Source organism: Poecilia formosa, unplaced genomic scaffold (assembly GCF_000485575.1).
Source record: "Poecilia formosa unplaced genomic scaffold, Poecilia_formosa-5.1.2 Scaffold8, whole genome shotgun sequence".
In the NCBI taxonomy this organism is placed as follows: Eukaryota; Metazoa; Chordata; class Actinopteri; order Cyprinodontiformes; family Poeciliidae; genus Poecilia; species Poecilia formosa.
Window position 1 is genome coordinate 1,909,568 of NW_006799947.1, and position 23,306 is coordinate 1,932,873.

Sequence of the window (23,306 nt, forward strand, 5' to 3'; positions counted from 1 at the left end):
TCATTTGCAAAGCTGGTAGCAATACATTCCTGTTTCATGGCTCTAAGCACAAAGCTACACAATCCAGTTCCTTGCAGCCTCCTGGAGATTCTACAACAACCATTAGAAGCATCGCAGGGACTGAACCTCTCTTAACATGAGTAAAACTAGGAAATGTGTTAGAATTGAATTTTGCACCTTAGATTTAGATTATAATATAGATTATACAAATAAAATAGATCAGGGTTTGCAACCTTTACAATCCAAAGAGCCATTTCCCCCTCAGTCTAGCTAAATAAAACATGTTTTGAGCCACTAAGAGGTCATCAGCCGATTGCTCATGACCTCTGGTTCCATAAACCAGATTGTCAATACCAAATGAGCTACTTTACGGTGCTTGACTGTTTCATGTAAGATCTCTGCTGAGGAAGAAATCACACATCAGAGTTCATGCCAGCAAAATTTCTCATTTATTTACAGGAAGCACAGCACATTCATAGTGGCATTTATAATGGCACAAACATTATCTACTACAGCAAATTTCCCATCATTTTGAAAGAACCACCATTTTATTTTTATTTTCAGGTTTCAAAAATCAAGAAACATCACTGTTAGGATAATTGGTCTCTAAATTGTTTTTAGACATGAGTATGTGCAATGTTGTTTGTCCTGTGTGTCCATGTTGCCCTGCTTTGGACTGGTGACCTAGCCTGGATGGACCAATGACCACTGTCTATTTCATGACATTTGATCCTGATTTGGAACAACAAAAGCAACTTTCCAACCAAGGTGTTCTACAGCTCATGAAGAAGATGGTAGCTTTTTATGCTATGATGATTTTATCAAAACATAGACATGTAGTGAAATTGAATTAAATGAAAATTGTCAAAATGTTAATCCTGCTATAATTCATCTGATTGAAGGCATGATAACATATCCAGCTGTTACTCCAAAAGAAACACCTTTGATTATAAATGGCTGTGATTTTATAGATAGAAATAGTAAATGCATAAGAATCTGTTTTCCCCCCACTCCCCTTCCCATTACCCACAAGCTCAATGTTTATTTTTCAAAGTCAACCTTTATGTACATCTTTGCATATGTTTAGCTCATTCGATATTTATTTCAGGTGCTAAGTAGGGTTTAAAACACAAAACATCTTTTTCAAATGATACAGGTGACACTGTTATAACATTTTAACTTCTAATAAAAAAACATTTATAAGCAGATTTAAAACAACCTCATTTTAAAAAGCGACTACTCCCTTAAGCAAAGGCTTTTCATTTGCCATTTCACTGCACTCAACTTTAGCAAATGAAATTAAATTATAGCAGTGGTATGAAATATTCTATATTAAAATAAATGTTCATGTTAAAACAGTAGTTTTATGCATACAAATTACATTACAAACCAACTGTTTATTGATTATGTTTGCCAATGTATTTACAATAAAACATACTTATTGCCATTTTGTTGGGGGTAATAACAAAATAGTATTACCCCATCTGGAACAGAATATGAAGTCTCTTCCAGATTTCAATTTGTCAGTGTTGGAAAAGCAACAATACAACAATAAGCTGTAAATGTATGAATTGGTTAGTTTCAGTGCCTTAGAATCCAATATTTATGGCAACCAAAGGGTCCTGCTTCTTTTTTCTGCATTTACTAGATACAAATAATTTAATTTTTCCGCCCTAAAATTGGCATAAATTGGACTGATTTAATGTTGTTGTTTTTTTTGCATACATAGTATCCCACTATCTGATTCCAATTGTATTATTTTGCAATTAATCTACAACCAAGCATGGATAATCATGACGATATCACGGACAAATCCTTCCTCTCATAATGTTTCCTAATATATTCACTGATAGCATTCTGATTATTAATCTCTTTCCTGAACAACATAAGTAACACTTGGGGGCCAAGTGACAGCCAAGGATGCTGATGCAAGAGATCAAAATGGCTGCGCTTTTTATAGCTGGTTTGTACTTTCCCTCCAAAGTGAGATAAATTGGGAGGAAAACAATCCATGTGATTAAAAACAGCACCATGCTCACTGTGATCAATGAGGCATTTTTGTAAATGTCGGGTAGCTGTCTACCTTTGAATGCAAAGACAAAACACACAAGGCCCCAGAAAGAGTTGTAGACTATTGTGGCTACAAAAAACTTTTTGGACTCTTCGGACATGTTACATTGGTACAATATTGTGAATTCTTTTGCCACTTCCACAGGACTACGTGGGAGAACGATTAACCAAGCCAGCGACACACCAAACTGCACACCAGAGATGATGACAACCACAGCAACTGGATGATTAAGTTTCTTAATTGTGGATGAAACTGTTGGGTCAAAGCTAAAACCCACTAAGATCTGAATTAAGTTGGCCAGGATGCAGGAGATACAGATAGAGAAACTTATACCAAAGACAGGAATGCCTACACAGGAATTTGGTGTGGGTTTTCCTATAAAGGTGAAGATTACGCAGAAGGCGAGGAGCAACGAGACCACCTCCAGGAAACACAAGCAGCCTCCAATTGCCTTAACAATGGGAGTCCCACAGTTGATCCTGATGATGACAGCAATAGCTACCGTAGCAATTATTGCAATGACAGCCACAGTGATCAGAATGACGGAGAAGGGGTCTGACCACTCGAGAAACTCATCAGTTTTATTCACACAAGTATATCTATGGTCTGCTGGTGAGAACTGGTGATTGGCACATGATTTGCAGGAAGTGTCTGCAAAGGGAGACAAAGGCAGAAAGAAAATAAAAACAAAATATAAGTGAAAAAGAGACTGATCAAAGCAGAAAACTTAAGCTCCAAGGCCAAACATCTAAGGATCACGACATCCTTGTCTTTGACCATACATATTCACACTACACTACTAAACATCATTCAAAGAGTTATTTCATGTTTTATTCATTACAAACATTTTGGTGTTGCTGTGTGAGGAACACACAACATATTTCAGTGTAAACTAATCTGAATTAGTGAAAACTAACATCCTCTAAATTCCTGTACGTGTTTGATTCTTCATTAAATAACTACGAATGTCAAATGACATGAAACTACTGAATGATTATTGCAACGTCGTTGTTCACAGAGGAGGCTGCCTGCAGAAAGGTGTGGTGCTCTTTCCGTGACCATGTTGTTAAAGCAAAATAGCGTCATTTTTAAGTGTATTTAGTCAAAGGACTACATACACTGATATAAAATAACACAGGAGCTTCTCACACAAGTAAAGTGGGTACAGAGGAAACTATATGTTGTTTCTGTTTCCTACCTTTAGGCAGAAATGGTAAGCATAGATAGTAAAATGATAACACTGACCATTTCCATACGAAGACTCTTGAGATGAACAGTTAACACATTTATAGCAGCATTTTCCATTTTGTGATTTCATTCTTTGTCCTGGTTGACATGTTCTGAAGCAGTTAAAAACAGAGACCTGTAAAAGAGACAATAGGATTAGCATATGATCACAAGCTCTTGATTTCACTAACTAATATATCTTCATCTTACATTTCCAGTGGTTCTCCATTGTGACACATCTTTGTTAAATGAAATGTTTTTATTTGGCCAGTATTCTCCGATTTTTATTTTCTCAACGCCTTCTTTGGACTCAGATGTGTTCCAAAACAATATGTCGTATCCCAAACTGGGATCTCCGTTTTCATCGAAGTAGATATTTGTGTCATTCACAGTAATGTTGACATTCCTGATTACATGAAAAAGCTGTGGAGACAATTTTTAGACCAATATTTATTTATGAAATAGGGGTTCAAATATATGCAATATTATAATTTATTTATTCTAATTCAGATCAGATATGGCTATCAAAATGACTCAGTTTGCAAGGACCTGGCACCAGATACATTCATACAGGGATATTTATATACTCCATGTCAGAAATTATGCAAGTTGACTGTCTGTCTCAAGGATGAATGTGCAAAATGTGATTGTTGAAATTACAGTGTGATGTAGGTAGCAATCCTCTGTGTCTATTCTAGGACACAAATGAAGTAATCCTGAAATCATATGTAAAGAATGACTCAACACAGAAACTTGTTTACTTTACCTCAACAGCAGAAAACTTGGTCCGTTCGCAGCTTTGATTGTTACATTTTAGTAGGATTCTGAGGCCCTCAGCAATGAACTGGACAGCCATGTAGATGTTGTAGGATTCATCATGGTCAATGTAGCAGTACAAACAGCTTGGGTCGGCGGTCTTATTCTTGCAGTTACATTTCATGTCATCTTTGGAGCCGTTTGTGAAAACTTGATAATAACTCAAAATGTTGTTTGTAGTTCCATTAAACATTGAGGTGACGTAATCTTTAAAGCCCGGCACCTCCTTCTGTCTAAAAATAAAACCAAAAACTGGACCAATGCTTTTGATTCCTTTCATCTCAGAGATTGTAGAAGAAGTGGACCAGGTGTCACTTGCTATCCAGGTTCTGTTGAGATTTTTTTCAATAACTGCTTCAAAGATGATTTGAACGTTGGTGTCTTTGGTGAACATGATGATGGCCTCAGCGGTAGAATTTTCTATTTTTTCCAGCAGATGTCTTGCCGTTGAACAGTTTTTGTTGAAGGTATCAGGGAGAATCTCCACAAAGTCAACACAGATATTATTGTCCCTGAAGAGCTCTCGGAGACTATCGGTTCCATACTTCCCATATTCATCAGTGCTTCCCACAATGGCCACTGATTGCCATGAAAAATTCTTCACCAGCTCATAAATGGCTTTCGTCTGATGTTTGTCACTGGAAACAGTCCGCAGGAAGGTGGGGAACTTATATTTTATGCTGAGCTCCTCACTGGTTGAAGCATAGCTAATCTGTGGAGAGCAGCAATGCAATGAAAAAAGATTGATAAGGTTCTCACACACACACAAGTAAAAATCCATACAATTTTATATCAATGATCGAACATTTTTTAAACATGTCCTGTAAAGTTGAACTAAAAAAAGAAAAGAGCAAATATGTCTGAGGGAAAAATTTAAAGAATAACATCTAAGTGTGTGTGCATCCTTAAAAGATCATTTGTTTAACCACCGTCTGAGTTTTCACTGGTAAAAAAAAAAAAAAACGTACTCATTTATCTCGGTCATCCTATAAAACAGTGTTTCCCAACCCTGGTCCTCAAGGAACACTGCCCTGCATGTTTTAGGTATTTCCTTGCTTCAGTCCAGCTGATTTCAATCGATGACTGATTAACAGGTGTTTGCTGAACTGCAATCAGCTGAAACAGGCACATTAAAGCAGGGAAACCTCTAAACCATGTAGGACAGTGTGCCTTGAGGACCAGGGTTGGGAAACACTGCTATAAAAGGTTAATTTTTACCTTATAAAAATTTTTATTCTTTGGCTACAAACATTGTTTGAGAAGAAGTTACTAAAAATATACAGCTTTGTATTTACCATCCAACACTGAGACAATCAAGCTTAAAGGATAAGTTCACAAAAGTATATTTGGGATAAAAAACAAACTCATCACCAAATGAATGCCATACCCACATGTGGTGCGGGCCTGGTTTTCTAACAGACACTGAAATTGTGAACAGCTTTATTTACCAATCTCTTCTACCCCAAAATCTTTAGATGACTGTAAGAGAGCTGAAGATGAAAAAGGGTATTATTCTTCAGTTCTACAATGGGTCAATGCTTACTTACAAATCAACAAAGATAATTCACAAGCGCAAACTTATAATTTTGAAACAAACAAGCAAGAGTTCAGAGATAAACTGAACAGAAAGAATTGCAGGGTTGCCTAGGGAGCCATTTGAACATGACATAAATATTGTCACATAATTTTCTAAATCTTTCTACTTTTCAGAACTTTTGCAAGGCATTGCAAATAATATTCATAGGTTAAAATCTGGGATGCTGATAGACTCCAACCAAAGATAACGAAGATAAGAAAAAGATAGGTTCATCAAAGTTCAGGGGTGTGCACAACTTTGCAACTAGAATGTTGCAGCTTTTTAAATTATGTTTTTCCTTCTGATAGACTTGTTGGTTTTTTAGTCTTACTTTACATAAATCCTAAATGAAATTCTAAGGACAGAAGAACTTATCTGAATAATTTTCATGGTCTAATTTTATTGCGTTGCAAGCAAGAGACAAACCTGTGTGACTGATGGTAGAGCAAGTACCCTTGCAACTGCTATGGATAGCTCAGAGTATCTCTCTCCAATAACCACCTTCGTCTCAGGTTCGGGCAAGGAGGAATTGATGGATGGAGGTATGAGACACCTCTGAGGATCTGATTGGTCCTTCAGCAGCTGCAGAGTTGCTCTAATGGCGAGGCTGACATCTCCACAAGTATCATAAATGTCATATCCAAGGGTGAGGTTGGGCAGCAGTCTCGGCGTTCGTTGGTTTATCTCTTGGATAGAGTAGATCATCACTTGGGTACGTAGGAATGTTTGGTTGTTAAACCTGCAAAAGAAGGCATGAAATAAACAACACATTTTCTAGCTATGTAAATTGAGTTTTTGTCGAGGGCATACTTACTTTTCACAAGATATTGGACCAGGAGCTTTTGTTCTGTTGGTTTTTTCGTGAACGGGAAAAAGACCTCCAATAATAACGTCCCCATGAAGATACGCATGCAGATCTGAATTTTTAGTGCTAGAGTGAAACACACACATAAAAGTTACAAGTAGCTTCAACTGAAACATGGTGCTCACACAGTTTGATCAGATGTGTGTGCTGGGGTTTCTGTCCCCTTCCTTGTCAGCTGGTTCCTGGAAAATGTTTATCTAATAAAGATCCAAAACAGCCTATGCTGTTGTCGATCATTTGCATTCTCAGACTCTTTTCTGTTGATATTGTTAGTACAGGATACTGACATTAAAGTAGAAAGGTAATTCAAATCATCCTTCTACGGATTTATCACCCTCACTGCGTGTCATCATCACAGTGGTTCTGCACATAAACCAGTCTGAAAAATAAATGTACCCCTGCTGCAGTTTACACTAATTTCCATGAGAGGGCATGCTTCATACAAATTCACTTTTTTGATCACTGTTCAAAATTGATTTTAACCTTAATTTAGGGCTAAAAACATCTTAATATTTAATCACTTTAAATATGAAAGCGCATTGAGTGTGTTGGGAGTCTTTTTGCAACATTACAGCACATTAGTATGATTTGATTTATACCATTTCATTTTAGTTTCAGTTCACTGGTTTTCTGAAAGGTGAACCTCCATCTGTCTCAAGGCCATTGAATCCTAAGACAACTTTTGTCCACAACTGGCGTGCATTTACCTCCCTGGCCTGCCACCCCGTGCTTCAGTTTAGGTGGGTGGACAAGACTTAGATTTCAATCTCACAGAGAGCTCTGTGAGATGTTGAAAGCTTGAGATATTGTTTCGAAACCTAATCCTGCATTAAACTTCTCCACAACTTCACAACTGGCCCATCTGGTATGCTTCACATCTCTTTTTTCTCTCTTTCTCTTACAGTCTGTTAACCATTGAGGTATTACATGAAGACCCTGGAAGTTTGCAGTGGATTTATTATGAAATTTACATTCACACAGAGCTTTTTATGTTAATTGGTTGCATTTGACTTAACTCTGGGGTATAAGAGTTTTTGCATAAATAATAGGCAAAAAACTGTTGGGTTTTTGCATATTATATATACAAAAACCCAACAGTTTTTTGCATATAACCTGTTGCAGGTTATATGATATGTGGAATCACCTTTCTACATATCAGCTTCACTTTCTGAAGTTGATATGTTTTTGCATATTATTTATGCAAAAACATTTTTATAAAATCATCCCCAATATCAACTTCAGAAAGTGAAAATATTTAAGGAGCTTTAAACTCAGAACGTCTTTAGTCTATGATAAATTGGATTTACCCTCATTTAACGACTTAAAGGGTCTGGATTGGATCCCCGACTCTCCACGCCTTATGGGTAGTGGTCGTGCAGGATATAAATAGGAGTGCACCCTGCTGTAAGCCAGTTGGACGAAGTCGAGATGGTTTCTTTAGTGTGGAAGGTGGTGGTCTTTGGTATCCTGGCGGCGGGATCTCAGGGCTCTCTCCCACAGCCCCGGTTGCACCGTCAGGTGTCTACAGGGCGCTATGACCTATCAGCGGACTTAGAGTCTGTAGAGGCGCAGAGTGAGAAAGGCTTTCAGGAGGTCCGGCGGGGTGGCGAGAGAAGCGTCCAGCTGCAGCGGGGCGCGCGGAAAAATGGCGACATCTACCTGAGGCACGAGGGACTGAGATATGACGCAGGTTGGGCGTTTTCTTTTTTTTTTTTTCCCGTGGTCATTTTTAACTGCTAGCTAACTCAAACTTGGATGCGGAAGAGAGAACTATTTAGCTCTCTTCCGACACACACACTTTTCTTAATTTGCTAAATTGATCGCAATAAGTCTTGGTTTCATGGGTCCAAGCCATCTCAGCGTAAAGCTGCACCATCTGGCTCCTTGCAGCCTGCTGGAGATTATCCAGCAACAATCAGTAGCAAGCACTGAACATCTCAACATAAGAACTAGGTACAGAAAAATGTGTGAAAAATATATATTTTTTCTTACAATATATGATTTTATTTTCTGTTTGTTCATTGTTTTGTGCTAAACTGAACACATTTTCAATATAATTTCTGGAAGAAAATTAACCAACCAGTAAAATCAAATATAATATTAGAACGTTTGTCTTTTCTGTTATTGGGCTTATGCAATAAAACAAAAAAAGAAAAATACATAAATACATAAAAAAAGAAAAATACATAAATACATATGGATGCCAGTGATGGCAAATGCAGTGCATGTGTGCTGTCATGTTATAAAATAAGAAAATCAATGAAATAACGCATGAAACACATATATAGACATGATACACAAATGTCAAAATAAAAGTAGCTAATAAAACACCTAATTAACTTTTCCTTGTAAGAATATTTTTTCTCTCTGCTTACAAAAAAAAGAGAACATATAACGAATCTAATAAAACTGTGTTCTTTTTTCTTTACAGCAACAAGAACTAACTGCAAAAATCGCCCAATTGACCTGGTTTTCATCATGGACAGTTCACGCAGTGTGCGCCCTGTTGAATTTAAAAAGGCCAAGGAGTTCCTGCAGGACATGGTGGACAGCCTGGTCATCGGCAGAGATGCCACTCGTGTCGGCCTCGTTAATTATGCGAGCACAGTCAAGATTGAGTTCCTCCTCAACACTTTTTTTGACAAATCATCTGTGAAGCAGGCACTCGGCCAAGTTGAGCCCTTAGCTTCAGGCACCATGACGGGAATGGCCATCAGGACCGCCATGGAAAAAGCCTTCACCAAGGAGGCCGGGGCCCGATCCGCTTCCATGAACATTGCTAAGGTGGCTATTATAGTGACCGATGGCAGACCTCAGGACAAGGTGGAGGAGGTGTCAGCCACAGCCAGAGCATCTGGGATTGAAATGTATGCAGTGGGAGTTGACAGAGCTGATATGGCTTCCCTGAAACTTATGGCCAGCCAGCCACACGATGACCATGTCTTCTATGTGGAGACCTATGGTGTGATCGAGAAGCTTACGTCTAAGTTTAGGGAAACTTTGTGTGGTAAGGATGATGATAATGGGAGTGCAGATATTGATGATAACGGACTAGGCCTAAATGACAGGAAAGACGATAATAAGCGTGTCAGTGAAGGGAACAACGGTATGTCAGATCGGTCCTATTCTATTCACCTGTGAGCATATGGGCAGCACCATAGAGAGGATCTTCATTCTAAGGCTAGTGGTCCTCTTCTTTAATTTTAAGTGCAGCACAAAGACAACCACTAATTTATCACTAATTGGACATGCTACTGAAAAGACGTCCAGCAACTGAAAACACTGAGTGGTATTAATGCAGTAAGCATTAAGCATAAATAATAAGTTCCACACTAACCAACTTAAAGAAGAGACAATTCAGATTCTGACCACATTCTTTAAAATGTAGGAAACTTCATATGATGCTGTCTATTCTGTTCAAAGAAATGTGCTGCTGCTGCTGTAATAAGTGCTGCAAGCCATTAAAAAGTTGTCTAAAGCAGGAACTCACTAAAGGCAACTGCTTTGCAATTAGAGCTTTAAAAAAAAGCATCAGAAAAGTCTTTTATTGGCATTATTTTTTAAGTAGGAAATTTCTTTTGTTCTCTTATATTTAGAAGAACTTGACTAAACACAGCCACTTTCCTAAAGAAGTTTTAAACCATACCTTGTGGTTTAAAACATTTCATTTGATTCTTTTTACAATATTTTAAAGAAAAAAATGCTTTACACACATTTCTCAGCTAAGCAACCATACTCTATCAAAGCTAATGTACTTAGCTTGGACCTGTGCTGAAGACTAAATACTAAATACCTTTCTTACGATGACATTCACTAGCTCAAACATCGCAAATAACTGGTCCCTTGGAAAAAGCTTCCTGTTAAACATACAGTTGAACCTAAAGAGTATTTGGGGGTTTTGGTGTGAACAACTTGTGTTTTACAGCAATGGTAAAATCCTCACTGAAGACAAGTTTTGTGATTGGATTCACTTTCTATTTGACTGCATGGTTCACATATGGATGGGCTGTAGTTGGAATTTATAGAAACTGAACTACTTAAATACGTCTTACAAATACATAAAATTCAAATCACATAAGATAAATGTGACATCTCTTCAGCTGAATAACAAAGATCATACAACCTTACCTGCATGTGGCAGATTATCTCAATACTCACAGACTAACCAAATAATACAAGGAAAACTGATTTTACTGTGATTTTAGTAAGCATAAGCCAATCGGACAGTGAAGTGTTTCCTTTTAGGTTTGGATCCGTGTGATCAAGGACACAACTGTCAGCATATTTGTGTCAACAGTGGTGACTCGTACATCTGCAAGTGTCACCCTGGCTACATCCTGAATCCAGACAAGAAAACATGCTCACGTAAGNCTCTCCAATAACCACCTTCGTCTCAGGTTCGGGCAAGGAGGAATTGATGGATGCAGGTATGAGACACCTCTGAGGATCTGATTGGTCCTTCAGCAGCTGCAGAGTTGCTCTAATGGCGAGGCTGACATCTCCACAAGTATCATAAATGTCATATCCAAGGGTGAGGTTGGGCAGCAGTCTCGGCGTTCGTTGGTTTATCTCTTGGATAGAGTAGATCATCACTTGGGTACGTAGGAATGTTTGGTTGTTAAACCTGCAAAAGAAGGCATGAAATAAACAACACATTTTCTAGCTATGTAAATTGAGTTTTTGTCGAGGGCATACTTACTTTTCACAAGATATTGGACCAGGAGCTTTTGTTCTGTTGGTATTGTTGTGAACGGGAAAAAGACCTCCAATAATAACGTCCCCATGAAGATACGCATGCAGATCTGAATTTTTAGTGCTAGAGTGAAACACACACATAAAAGTTACAAGTAGCTTCAACAGAAACATGGTGCTCACACAGTTTGATCAGATGTGTGTGCTGGGGTTTCTGTCCCCTTCCTTGTCAGCTGGTTCCTGGAAAATGTTTATCTAATAAAGATCCAAAACAGCCTATGCTGTTGTCGATCATTTGCATTCTCAGACTCTTTTCTGTTGATATTGTTAGTACAGGATACTGACATTAAAGTAGAAAGGTGATTCAAATCATCCGTCTATGGATTTATTACAGTTCACCCTCACTGCGTGTCATCATCACAGTGGTTCTGCACATAAACCAGTCTGAAAAATAAATGTACCCCTGCTGCAGTTTACACTAATTTCCATGAGAGGGCATGCTTCATACAAATTCACTTTTTTGATCACTGTTCAAAATTGATTTTAACCTTAATTTAGGGCTAAAAACATCTCAATATTTAATCACTTTAAATATGAAAGCGCATTGAGTGTGTTGGGAGTCTTTTTGCAACATTACAGCACATTAGTATGATTTGATTTATACCATTTCATTTTAGTTTCAGTTCACTGGTTTTCTGAAAGGTGAACCTCCGTCTCAAGGCCATTGAATCCTAAGACAACTTTTGTCCACAACTGGCGTGCATTTACCTCCCTGGCCTGCCACCCCGTGCTTCAGTTTAGGTGGGTGGACAAGACTTAGATTTCAATCTCACAGAGAGCTCTGTGAGATGTTGAAAGCTTGAGATATTGTTTCGAAACCTAATCCTGCATTAAACTTCTCCACAACTTCACAACTGGCCCATCTGGTATGCTTCACATCTCTTTTTTCTCTCTTTCTCTTACAGTCTGTTAACCATTGAGGTATTACATGAAGACCCTGGAAGTTTGCAGTGGATTTATTATGAAATTTACATTCACACAGAGGTAGCTTTTTATGTTAAATGGTTGCATTTGGCGTAACTCTGGGGTATAAGAGTTTTTGCATAAATAATATGCAAAAAACTGTTGGGTTTTTGCATATTATATATACAAAAACCCAACAGTTTTTTGCATATAACCTGTTGCAGGTTATATGATATGTGGAATCACCTTTCTACATATCAGCTTCACTTTCTGAAGTTGATATGTTTTTGCATATTATTTATGCAAAAACATTTTTATAAAATCATCCCCAATATCAACTTCAGAAAGTGAAAATATTTAAGGAGCTTTAAACTCAGAACGTCTTTAGTCTATGATAAATTGGATTGACCCTCATTTAACGACTTAAAGGGTCTGGATTGGATCCCCGACTCTCCACGCCTTATGGGTAGTGGTCGTGCAGGATATAAATAGGAGTGCACCCTGCTGTAAGCCAGTTGGACGAAGTCGAGATGGTTTCTTTAGTGTGGAAGGTGGTGGTCTTTGGTATCCTGGCGGCGGGATCTCAGGGCTCTCTCCCACAGCCCCGGTTGCACCGTCAGGTGTCTACAGGGCGCTATGACCTATCAGCGGACTTAGAGTCTGTAGAGGCGCAGAGTGAGAAAGGCTTTCAGGAGGTCCGGCGGGGTGGCGAGAGAAGCGTCCAGCTGCAGCGGGGCGCGCGGAAAAATGGCGACATCTACCTGAGGCACGAGGGACTGAGATATGACGCAGGTTGGGCGTTTTCTTTTTTTTTTTTTCCCGTGGTCATTTTTAACTGCTAGCTAACTCAAACTTGGATGCGGAAGAGAGAACTATTTAGCTCTCTTCCGACACACACACTTTTCTTAATTTGCTAAATTGATCGCAATAAGTCTTGGTTTCATGGGTCCAAGCCATCTCAGCGTAAAGCTGCACCATCTGGCTCCTTGCAGCCTGCTGGAGATTATCCAGCAACAATCAGTAGCAAGCACTGAACATCTCAACATAAGAACTAGGTACAGAAAAATGTGTGAAAAATATATATTTTTTCTTACAATATATGATTTTATTTTCTGTTTGTTCATTGTTTTGTGCTAAACTGAACACATTTTCAATATAATTTCTGGAAGAAAATTAACCAACCAGTAAAATCAAATATAATATTAGAACGTTTGTCTTTTCTGTTATTGGGCTTATGCAATAAAACAAAAAAAGAAAAATACATAAATACATAAAAAAAGAAAAATACATAAATACATATGGATGCCAGTGATGGCAAATGCAGTGCATGTGTGCTGTCATGTTATAAAATAAGAAAATCAATGAAATAACGCATGAAACACATATATAGACATGATACACAAATGTCAAAATAAAAGTAGCTAATAAAACACCTAATTAACTTTTCCTTGTAAGAATATTTTTTCTCTCTGCTTACAAAAAAAAGAGAACATATAACGAATCTAATAAAACTGTGTTCTTTTTTCTTTACAGCAACAAGAACTAACTGCAAAAATCGCCCAATTGACCTGGTTTTCATCATAGACAGTTCCCGCAGTGTGCGCCCTGTTGAATTTAAAAAGGCCAAGGAGTTCCTGCAGGACATGGTGGACAGCCTGGTCATCGGCAGAGATGCCACTCGTGTCGGCCTCGTTAATTATGCGAGCACAGTCAAGATTGAGTTCCTCCTCAACACTTTTTTTGACAAATCATCTGTGAAGCAGGCACTCGGCCAAGTTGAGCCCTTAGCTTCAGGCACCATGACGGGAATGGCCATCAGGACCGCCATGGAAAAAGCCTTCACCAAGGAGGCCGGGGCCCGATCCGCTTCCATGAACATTGCTAAGGTGGCTATTATAGTGACCGATGGCAGACCTCAGGACAAGGTGGAGGAGGTGTCAGCCACAGCCAGAGCATCTGGGATTGAAATGTATGCAGTGGGAGTTGACAGAGCTGATATGGCTTCCCTGAAACTTATGGCCAGCCAGCCACACGATGACCATGTCTTCTATGTGGAGACCTATGGTGTGATCGAGAAGCTTACGTCTAAGTTTAGGGAAACTTTGTGTGGTAAGGATGATGATAATGGGAGTGCAGATATTGATGATAACGGACTAGGCCTAAATGACAGGAAAGACGATAATAAGCGTGTCCGTGAAGGGAACAACGGTATGTCAGATCGGTCCTATTCTATTCACCTGTGAGCATATGGGCAGCACCATAGAGAGGATCTTCATTCTAAGGCTAGTGGTCCTCTTCTTTAATTTTAAGTGCAGCACAAAGACAACCACTAATTTATCACTAATTGGACATGCTACTGAAAAGACGTCCAGCAACTGAAAACACTGAGTGGTATTAATGCAATAAGCATTAAGCATAAATAATAAGTTCCACACTAACCAACTTAAAGAAGAGATGATTCAGATTCTGACCACATTCTTTAAAATGTAGGAAACTTCATATGATGCTGTCTATTCTGTTCAAAGAAATGTGCTGCTGCTGCTGTAATAAGTGCTGCAAGCCATTAAAAAGTTGTCTAAAGCAGGAACTCACTAAAGGCAACTGCTTTGCAATTAGAGCTTTAAAAAAAAGCATCAGAAAAGTCTTTTATTGGCATTATTTTTTAAGTAGGAAATTTCTTTTGTTCTCTTATATTTAGAAGAACTTGACTAAACACAGCCACTTTCCTAAAGAAGTTTTAAACCATACCTTATGGTTTAAAACATTTCATTTTATTCTTTTTACAATATTTTAAAGAAAAATATGCTTTACACACATTTCTCAGCTAAGCAACCATACTCTATCAAAGCTAATGTACTTAGCTTGGACCTGTGCTGAAGACTAAATACTAAATACCTTTCTTACGATGACATTCACTAGCTCAAACATCGCAAATAACTGGTCCCTTGGAAAAAGCTTCCTGTTAAACATCCAGTTGAACCTAAAGAGTATTTGGGGGTTTTGGTGTGAACAACTTGTGTTTTACAGCAATGGTAAAATCCTTACTGAAGACAAGTTTTGTGATTGGATTCACTTTCTATTTGACTGCATGGTTCACATATGGATGGGGTGTAGTTGGAATTTATAGAAACTGAGCTACTTAAATACGTCTTACAAATACGTAAAATTCAAATCACATAAGATAAATGTAACATCTCTTTAGCTGATTAACAAAGATCATACAAACTTACCTGCATGTGGCAGATTATCTCAATACTCACAGACTAACCAAATAATACAAGGAAAACTGATTTTACTGTGATTTTAGTAAGCATAAGCCAATCGGACAGTGAAGTGTTTCCTTTTAGGTTTGGATCCGTGTGATCAAGGACACAACTGTCAGCATATTTGTGTCAACAGTGGTGACTCGTACATCTGCAAGTGTCACCCTGGCTACATCCTGAATCCAGACAAGAAAACATGCTCACGTAAGAATAAAAATAAATCTTATTTCTCAGTATTCAGCATACCTTAAGATTAAATATTGTACAGACATGTCTTTTGTTAGTTAGCTATAAGATTATATCCAAATAATAAAAAAAGTGCTCTATTAAATTACAGTTGCTGACAGCAATCTTGGTGTGCTTCAAGGTTCTATATTGAGTTCTCTTCTTTTAAGTTTGCATAACAATGACTTTCCTGATCTTTGTCCACCTCATGGTACTTGTCAGATATGTGCAGGGTGATATAGTTGTGAATTTGCATAAAGAAACAAACAGGCTACAGAAGACCTGCAACCTGTAATTACTAATATGTCTGACTGGTTGCATAAAGCTCAGTGTGAGTGTGCAGGTTCTCTTCAAGTTCTGTAAACAGAGCTCCAGATGCTGAAGCTCTAGTGACAGAGAAAAGACAGTCATTGGTACTTGGTTTAAAAATGTGACAGAGTTTAACAACTTACTTGACAACCATTTACATACTGGCTTACAAAACTAAGCAAGTCTCTGCTAGTTTGAGCCGTATTACTGCATATGAACGCCTAGCAGAGCACAGTTAAAACAGACTGTTAGGTGGTGGAACTTTATAAATCCGTATCATCATCTTCAACTATCTCACCCTGATGGGTGAATGACTTTTTTTTTCAGGTGCAGATGCTTGTACCCAGGGACATGACTGCCAGCACATTTGTGTCAACAGCCGTGACTCGTACGTGTGCCAGTGCAGAACTGGATACGTGTTGAACACAGACAAGAAAACATGTGCACGTAAGAACACTGGTTTCTTTCAATAGATCATAAGTTTCAGCTGTGGTGGTCAAAGGTCTCTTCACATTAGCCAGCTTGCAGATGCAAAACTGGAACTTGCTGTTGCAAATGCCTTAAAGTAATGGTTGACAATAGACGTTCATGTCTTTACTTTGTTGTGTTTGCACAGCAATATATCTAGTTATGTAGGTTAAATAGTACTGAGTACTTGACATTTTAATCAAATAAGAAAACATTGTTAGAGGTCACAAAAGACTTGAGATTATGGACTTTCACTTTGGTTTATGTTCATGACTATGAACATAAACCAAAGTTACTTTGGGCTTATGCTGTTTTACAAAGAAAAATCTAGAAATGTTTCTAGATGTGCAAAGCTGGTGTAAACGTCACAGTATATTCAACTACAGCAAAGCCTAGCTTTACAAAGTATTGACTCAGCACACCTTTTTTTTCTTGTTTAAATTTCTTTCCACTTACTTTGTCAGTCGTACAAAGTGACTCAGCAGTTTGGGCACGACATCACCTCTTTTCCGGTTTAGATAAATGACTGCCATTGTATGTGTTTCAGCAAAGGCGACTATCACGTATGCAAATGTTAAGAGGGATGTGTGTTAGATGCAGACTCAAAATATGTGTAAATTACACTTTTGTCTGTTTTCCTCCCTTTTCCTTCGAACTTAGGCAAAAGATTTCTAGGTATCATCGATTTACGTACAAAATTGTTTCTAAAACCGCATTCTAGCTTGGCTGTACAGAGGGGACTTTTGTTTGTGTGTCAATGTGGAAGTTTTTCTTTGCAGGTATGGATGCATGTTCTTCAGAACATAACAGCCAACATATTTGCATCAAAAGTGGAGATTCTTATGTTTGCATGTGTCGCAAAGAATATTTGTTGAATATAGACAACAAAACATCCTCGCGTAAGGAAACTCGCAGCCACGTTTAGTATGCTTTGCTGGTGGCCATGCTGAGGTTTCACAGGGATATAGAGAGAGAATTTTTGTGTGATAATGCTTAAAAAAAACAGAGTAAATCCCAAATATTGCAAAAAAAAAAAGTTATGCTCCTCTTATTAAACTGGAATACGCCTACTGTTCCTTTTGATTATTGTTGCATTAAAGCTTTGCATCGCTTGTTTTAATTTCTTTGTCTGTTAGGCTAGAATTAATTGCAGCACTAGATATTTTTTTCATGCAAATTTGTCTTTCCAGGTTCTGATCCTTGTGCCCTTGGACACGATTGCCATCATATTTGTGAAAATAGTGATGCATCGTATGTCTGCAAGTGTCGGGCGGGATATGTGTTAAATACAGACCAGAAAACGTGCTCACGTAAGACAAAACTATGATATTTTTGTCTCAAAAAGTTATTTGTGAGATGGAATATTGATTCTTACATTTAGTGTCAGGTATATATCGAAAACTGTCCTCCCTCTCACTGCTTTTCTCACTGTGTTTGGAGATGTTGGATCACGTGTGATTTCTTTTCAGGTTCTGATCCATGTTCTCAAGGGCATGATTGTCAGCACATCTGTGTAAACAGTGACGCTTCATACATGTGCAAATGTGAAGTAGGATATGTGCTGAATCCAGATAAAAAAACATGCTCACGTAAGATTTTTCTTTTCTGGATAAGCAGTTGTTCAATGCATCTCATCTGAGGCACACAGATGTAATAGCTTCTCATTTCAGGTTCAGGTACATGTGCAGGAGAACATGGCTGCCAACACATTTGTGTCAAAGCCGATGACTCGTTTGTATGTAAATGTAAAACAGGATATGTTTTGAATCCCGACGGGAAAACGTGCATACGTAAGAATCCACATTCCACTCTGCATAAAAATATGAACAATTGAAAATCGTCACAGCAGGACTGCTTCATGTGCAGCTTTTTATGGCAACATAAAATGCTCTCCAAAAGAAAAGAACTTCTGATATCAGGCGTCTCTGATTCCTTTTCTTTTCAGGCTCAGACGCATGTTCTCAGGGACATGACTGCCAGCATATATGTGTCAACAGTGGAAGCTCATATGTCTGCAAGTGTCGGCTGGGATATTCGCTCAACATGGACAGAAAGACATGCTCACGTAAGCAAATTTATTTGTATTTTACTTAAAATCCAGCTTGATTTTTGTAGAACATTTCAGAAGTGTACATTTTCCAGGTTTCAAGGTGGAAAGGGATAAAAAAAAATGGTGGCACTTATATAGATACTTAGGACGCATTAACCTCTTTTAATAAACATGTTGCTAAAATGTTTGCAAGGGCAGAGAAATTACACTGTTACTTTTTTGTAGTTACTGGCTTTGTTGTTTTAACTTGGAAATTAAGACAACATGTATCCTACCACTAAAAGCAGACCTTGTGCCAGCAGATTCTTGTGTACCAGTTTGACAACCTGGGACCTAAATGACTTTGAAATTTGATTTCTTCTCTGTTTCCAAAATTTGTCTTTGAGGCAACTTGTGTCAACTCAATATTTACTCGTTTGCATGTTTAACGTATTATGAAACTCTTTCCGTGACTCTTTCACACAATGAGATGCCAGTGCTATTCTGTGAAATAATTTTCATGCTCCCAGCGTCATAACACAACAACAAAACTACCTTTCTGGAGGAGTAAAGTTACAAAGCAGTTGAGCACAAACCCTAAGCAGCAAAACATGCAGCGTGACCATGCCAGAATAGAAACTGGCATGGTCAGTAGCTTCCTTAATTTATGGATCCTTATAAATGGGCTATGAATAAGTAGATCAGATGATTATTTTCCATCCACAGTTTAGATTTTCTGGCATTTATATCTATCTGCCTTTTTTCTACAATGGAAAAATGAATAAAACAACCACCAGAAAACAAAAAGTCTGAATGTCTGATGTTAAGAAATATGACATTCTGGGACTTTTCTTTCTTATATCTCTTAAGTTACGTGATTCAAACATTCACAGGTTATGTCATAGACTAAACATTAATTTGATAAGCAAACCATGGAGGGGGCAGAGTAAACTCACTCAGTGTCTTCCTTCAGGTTTGGATGCATGTATTCAGGGACACGACTGCCAGCATATCTGCATCAACAATGGTGTTTCTTACAACTGCAAGTGTCGAGTAGGATACATACTAAATTCAGACCAGAAAACATGTTCACGTAAGTTTTTCTGTGTTCAAAGCACACCGTTCTCACACTTCAAATTGTTTGGTTATAGATGATCTCTTGGAGTTACACTTTTCCTGAATAAACAGTCTGACTTGGTCTTCCCTACAACTGTTGGAGTGTTCATGGAAATTTACCTGACTCTCAATATAGGGCTTTGTTAACACAATTCCAAGGCAGGAAAAAAATCTGCCCATTTATACAAGGAAGAGCTGCAAGGCCATGTCCAAACAATTTAATGACCATCATTCAACTGTGGGAAAGATTAACTCATTACAATCTACTAAGGAGTTTGTACCTTACTGAATTAACCCCTACTGTTGGTTTGCAATGTTCAAAGAAGTTACACAAAAGAGCTGAGCTTTATCTCAAATTCTATTTAGAATGATCATGTTAAAGGTGAAGTATGTAACTTTAAAAAAAAAAGTAGTCAGTAGGCCCTTCCCTGAGGTCCTACTGACATCTGCAGAAATACACAACTGAGTCAGAAACTTATTGCTGTCAATTACTCACAGAAGCATTGTTGCAATGACCTGTTGGAGGTGGAATGTTGAAAAGGGACAGAGGTCCAATATTAAGGTGTCAGATTACAAAGTCAAATTTAATGTTTGCATTTTTATAACCTCTGAAGGTAACATAGACACTTGTTTGTGCTATAAAATAGCAACATGTGCCCTTTTTGAGGGAGTTGTACATAAACGAAGGTCTGCAAATCTAAAAAATCTGAAGAAATGTTGAAGAAAAGAAGAAATCCTTACTCAACAATCTAAGGGAGTGATAAAACCTTACAGATAGTTACTGCTCAGGGTGGTTTTACAGAAAGACCTAACTTCAAACAGAAACTTTGCAGTTCATTGTAGTCTTAACATTTTTGCACCATGTACTTGATTTCAGTTATTATTAATCCATTAGTTGAAAATTTACTACTGGCTTTATTACAAAAAGGGTCAATAGCTGTGTTTTTTACCTGCAGGAATGGCTCCAAAACTATTTGCGTTTAACTCATTTCTGCACCTTTACATTAAAATGTGTGTTTTGTTTATAACTACATAAAGATCAGAAATTGATAAAACAGTATGTTTAATTGTTCTGCACAGTTTATAGACAAGGGTTCTGTAGGAAAACGTTTAACTATTAAAATGTTAGTTTCTTTGCATTGTTAGTAACATGTTGCTGGATGTCTTTTCATGTTGTGTGTTTTAAGGTGGACCTCATTAAGTAAGCATATTAAGGTTGTAATTGGTTACACTTTTTAACATTTTAGAAAAACTACTAATCTTTGTCTTAAACTACTGAGCCACCTTATATGAAATAACACTTTCAGTTTCATCTAACATTGATCTCTGATTCCAATATAAATTTTTTACCTGCTATGTCATATACTCAGCATACGACGATCAAAAATTTCTTCTGCCCCTGTCAGACATGTGTTTTTATTGTTTCAGAGGAAATGAGGAGTGAAATTTCAGAAGATGCCTGCATGTGCGAAGCTCAAATTGTATTCCAGAAAAAAGTGCAGTCAGCCATTCAGGAGCTCACCAGGAAAAATATCCTTTTCTGAGTCCATATATTTAGATTTCATTTTACAACTTAGATTGGTTTTAAAGACAACAATCTTTCAGATCAGTTTATATTATACAATATTTTACATTAAATTTGTACTTTTTTCCATGAAATATTTACATTTCCTTGACTGTTTGTTCACTTTCTGAACTTTCAGACAAAGTAAACGACATTGAAGGCACATTCCAACATTGAGAACAAAGAGAAGCTAGAGGAAAAATCTCAGCACTTTTATTCCACTGTTACAGAATATCATGTTCCGTAAAAATTTAAATTTCCTAATGTCTGAAAATCTGCAGTGTGTTTTTAATGTTACAACAAATTGCTCTGGTGCTGTGTTTTTGATAAACTTACATTGATGACAACTCTGGTGTAATTGCCCACATTTAAAAAAAAGACAACTCAACAGGACTATGTTTATGTCTTCTTGTATAAACCAATTAAACGTTATATAATTTGCTTTGATTCCTTAAAACAGGTCAAGTTTTTTTTTGTTTGTTTTAGCAAACAAAAAAATTGTTGAACTCCCTGGTGAAATAGTTTAGGGAGTTTAAATGTGACTCAGACTTGGCCCAGTTTTCTTGGCAACAATGCTTTTAATTAGAGATTATGTTAAGCTAAAGGTTTTTGAGAATGTATTTTCTATAAACAGTTATTTTATTTTATTTTCTGTCTTTGTGTGTCTACATTTGAATAATGCATTGTGGTGCTTTTTGAAATAGAAAACAGTTATTTGCATGTTTTGTAATGGGAACGGCTGCAGAAATGAATACATTTTATGAATCAATGTTTTCCACACAACTGTCTTGACTCTTTTAAAAGATAGTCTTTATATTACTGCTGATACTTATTGCTACTTTCCTATCTGATCAAAAGTGATGACATCATTAACAAAGTTAGGATATTTTCATGAATACATGTTTTATGTGACAGGTGTATTGTTATTTGAGAGCCACATTGCTTCAAATAAGCAATATTGTGCTGATTCAAACTATAAATTACATTGCATTTTACTGGGATTTTGTTTATTAGCCCAACACAAAACAGTGAAATGGAAAGATGGTAATACATGGCTTTTATTGTCTTACAGCTGGCAAGCTGAAAAGTGTAAAATGCACTGTGACCCTTTCCTCTGATAACCTAAAATAAAATCAGGTGCAATCAACTGCCTTTGGTTTTCACTTAACAGTAAATGGTGTGTAATTTCATATCAGAATAAATGTGTGAAGGCTCCAGAGGTTTGCTAGAGAACACAAGTGATCAAACAGGATCAAGACAAAGTAACAGTGCAGTTTGACCAGAGATAATGTACTGTCACTGGAAGCGTGATTGTTATAAAACAATATTTAAACATTTGAACATTGACGTTGTACTGTCCATCACCTGAAAACAGAGTATGATTTGAGGGCAACCCTGACATGACATGATCACCTAGACTGACGAGGAAATAATCAGAAAAGTATCCAAGAACTCTGTGGTTGGTTTGGAGGAGCTCCAGAATTATAGGGCTCAAGTGGTGGAATCTGTTGATAGGACAAGAACTATCCATGCACTCTACAAATAACTATCATGGAGGAGTAGCAAGAAGAAATTCCTAATTATAAAAGAGCTCTAAAAATTATTATTTGCAGCTTTACGCGACACAGAAGTTATGTGGCACATGGAGCTCCAGACGGCCTTCTGAGAAATGCAATGTTTGACAGACAACTCATGTGAAGACATGGTAGGGGCAGCCTCATACTACGGGAATGCCTTCATTAAGCAGCGACAAGCAAGCTGATCAGATCGGAAGATACAGTGACACACAGGAAAATCCTAGAGAAAAAAAGTGTTGGAGCCTGAAGATGAGGCTTGGGTGAGGTTTATCTTCCAGCCGGAAAACAACTCCAAACATACAGCTTGAGAAATAATGAACTGGTTTCGACCAGTGAATTTTATGCGTTAGAATAACCTGGTCAAAGTCTAGACCTAAATGACAACTAAGTGAGAGACTGGGGTTGTTCACACACGTTCTCCATTAATTCTGAGTAAGCTTTTGTGCACAACATTTTAGATGCACAAAACTGGTAGAAGCATACAACAAAAGACTTGCACCTATTTCATAAAAAGGTGTTTAAAGAATTTACATTTACTAAGAGGA

General features: G+C 37.6%; 3 protein-coding genes across 12 annotated transcripts; 2 read left to right on the plus strand and 1 right to left on the minus strand.

Annotated features, from left to right (window-relative positions):
• Nucleotides 1-430: 430 nt before the first annotated feature.
• LOC103155380 (G-protein coupled receptor family C group 6 member A-like) lies at nt 431-6,395 on the minus strand. The gene is made up of 5 exons (XM_007577051.1): nt 6,117-6,395; nt 4,065-4,826; nt 3,509-3,721; nt 3,317-3,434; nt 431-2,722 (listed from the first exon to the last, which is right to left on the minus strand). The coding sequence occupies exons 1-5, from the start codon at nt 6,393-6,395 to the stop codon at nt 1,803-1,805; spliced, it is 2,292 nt and encodes a 763-aa protein (XP_007577113.1). The 3' UTR covers nt 431-1,802.
• A 1,518-nt stretch (nt 6,396-7,913) lies between these two features.
• LOC103155386 (matrilin-3-like) lies at nt 7,914-10,922 on the plus strand. 2 transcript variants are annotated; one of them, XM_016662320.1, is made up of 3 exons: nt 7,914-8,245; nt 8,987-9,562; nt 10,853-10,922. In XM_016662320.1, the coding sequence occupies exons 1-3, from the start codon at nt 7,984-7,986 to the stop codon at nt 10,894-10,896; spliced, it is 882 nt and encodes a 293-aa protein (XP_016517806.1). In that variant the 5' UTR covers nt 7,914-7,983; the 3' UTR covers nt 10,897-10,922. The 2 variants fall into 2 exon arrangements, with proteins under 2 accessions (XP_016517806.1, XP_016517800.1); XM_016662314.1 differs by having other exon boundaries at nt 7,915-8,245; nt 8,987-9,661.
• Nucleotides 10,923-12,629: 1,707 nt separating this feature from the next.
• On the plus strand, nt 12,630-22,331 carry LOC103154094 (matrilin-3-like). 9 transcript variants are annotated; one of them, XM_016662283.1, is made up of 11 exons: nt 12,630-13,002; nt 13,744-14,418; nt 15,558-15,677; nt 16,335-16,454; nt 17,666-17,785; nt 17,945-18,064; nt 18,146-18,265; nt 18,421-18,540; nt 19,478-19,597; nt 20,808-20,821; nt 21,049-21,135. In XM_016662283.1, the coding sequence occupies exons 1-10, from the start codon at nt 12,741-12,743 to the stop codon at nt 20,819-20,821; spliced, it is 1,791 nt and encodes a 596-aa protein (XP_016517769.1). In that variant the 5' UTR covers nt 12,630-12,740; the 3' UTR covers nt 21,049-21,135. The 9 variants fall into 9 exon arrangements, with proteins under 9 accessions (XP_016517769.1, XP_016517762.1, XP_016517759.1 ...); XM_007575259.2 differs by lacking the exon at nt 20,808-20,821 and adding an exon at nt 21,309-22,331 and having other exon boundaries at nt 12,643-13,002; nt 21,049-21,150; XM_016662267.1 differs by lacking the exon at nt 20,808-20,821 and adding an exon at nt 21,309-22,331 and having other exon boundaries at nt 12,644-13,002; nt 13,744-14,319; nt 21,049-21,150.
• Nucleotides 22,332-23,306: the final 975 nt, after the last annotated feature.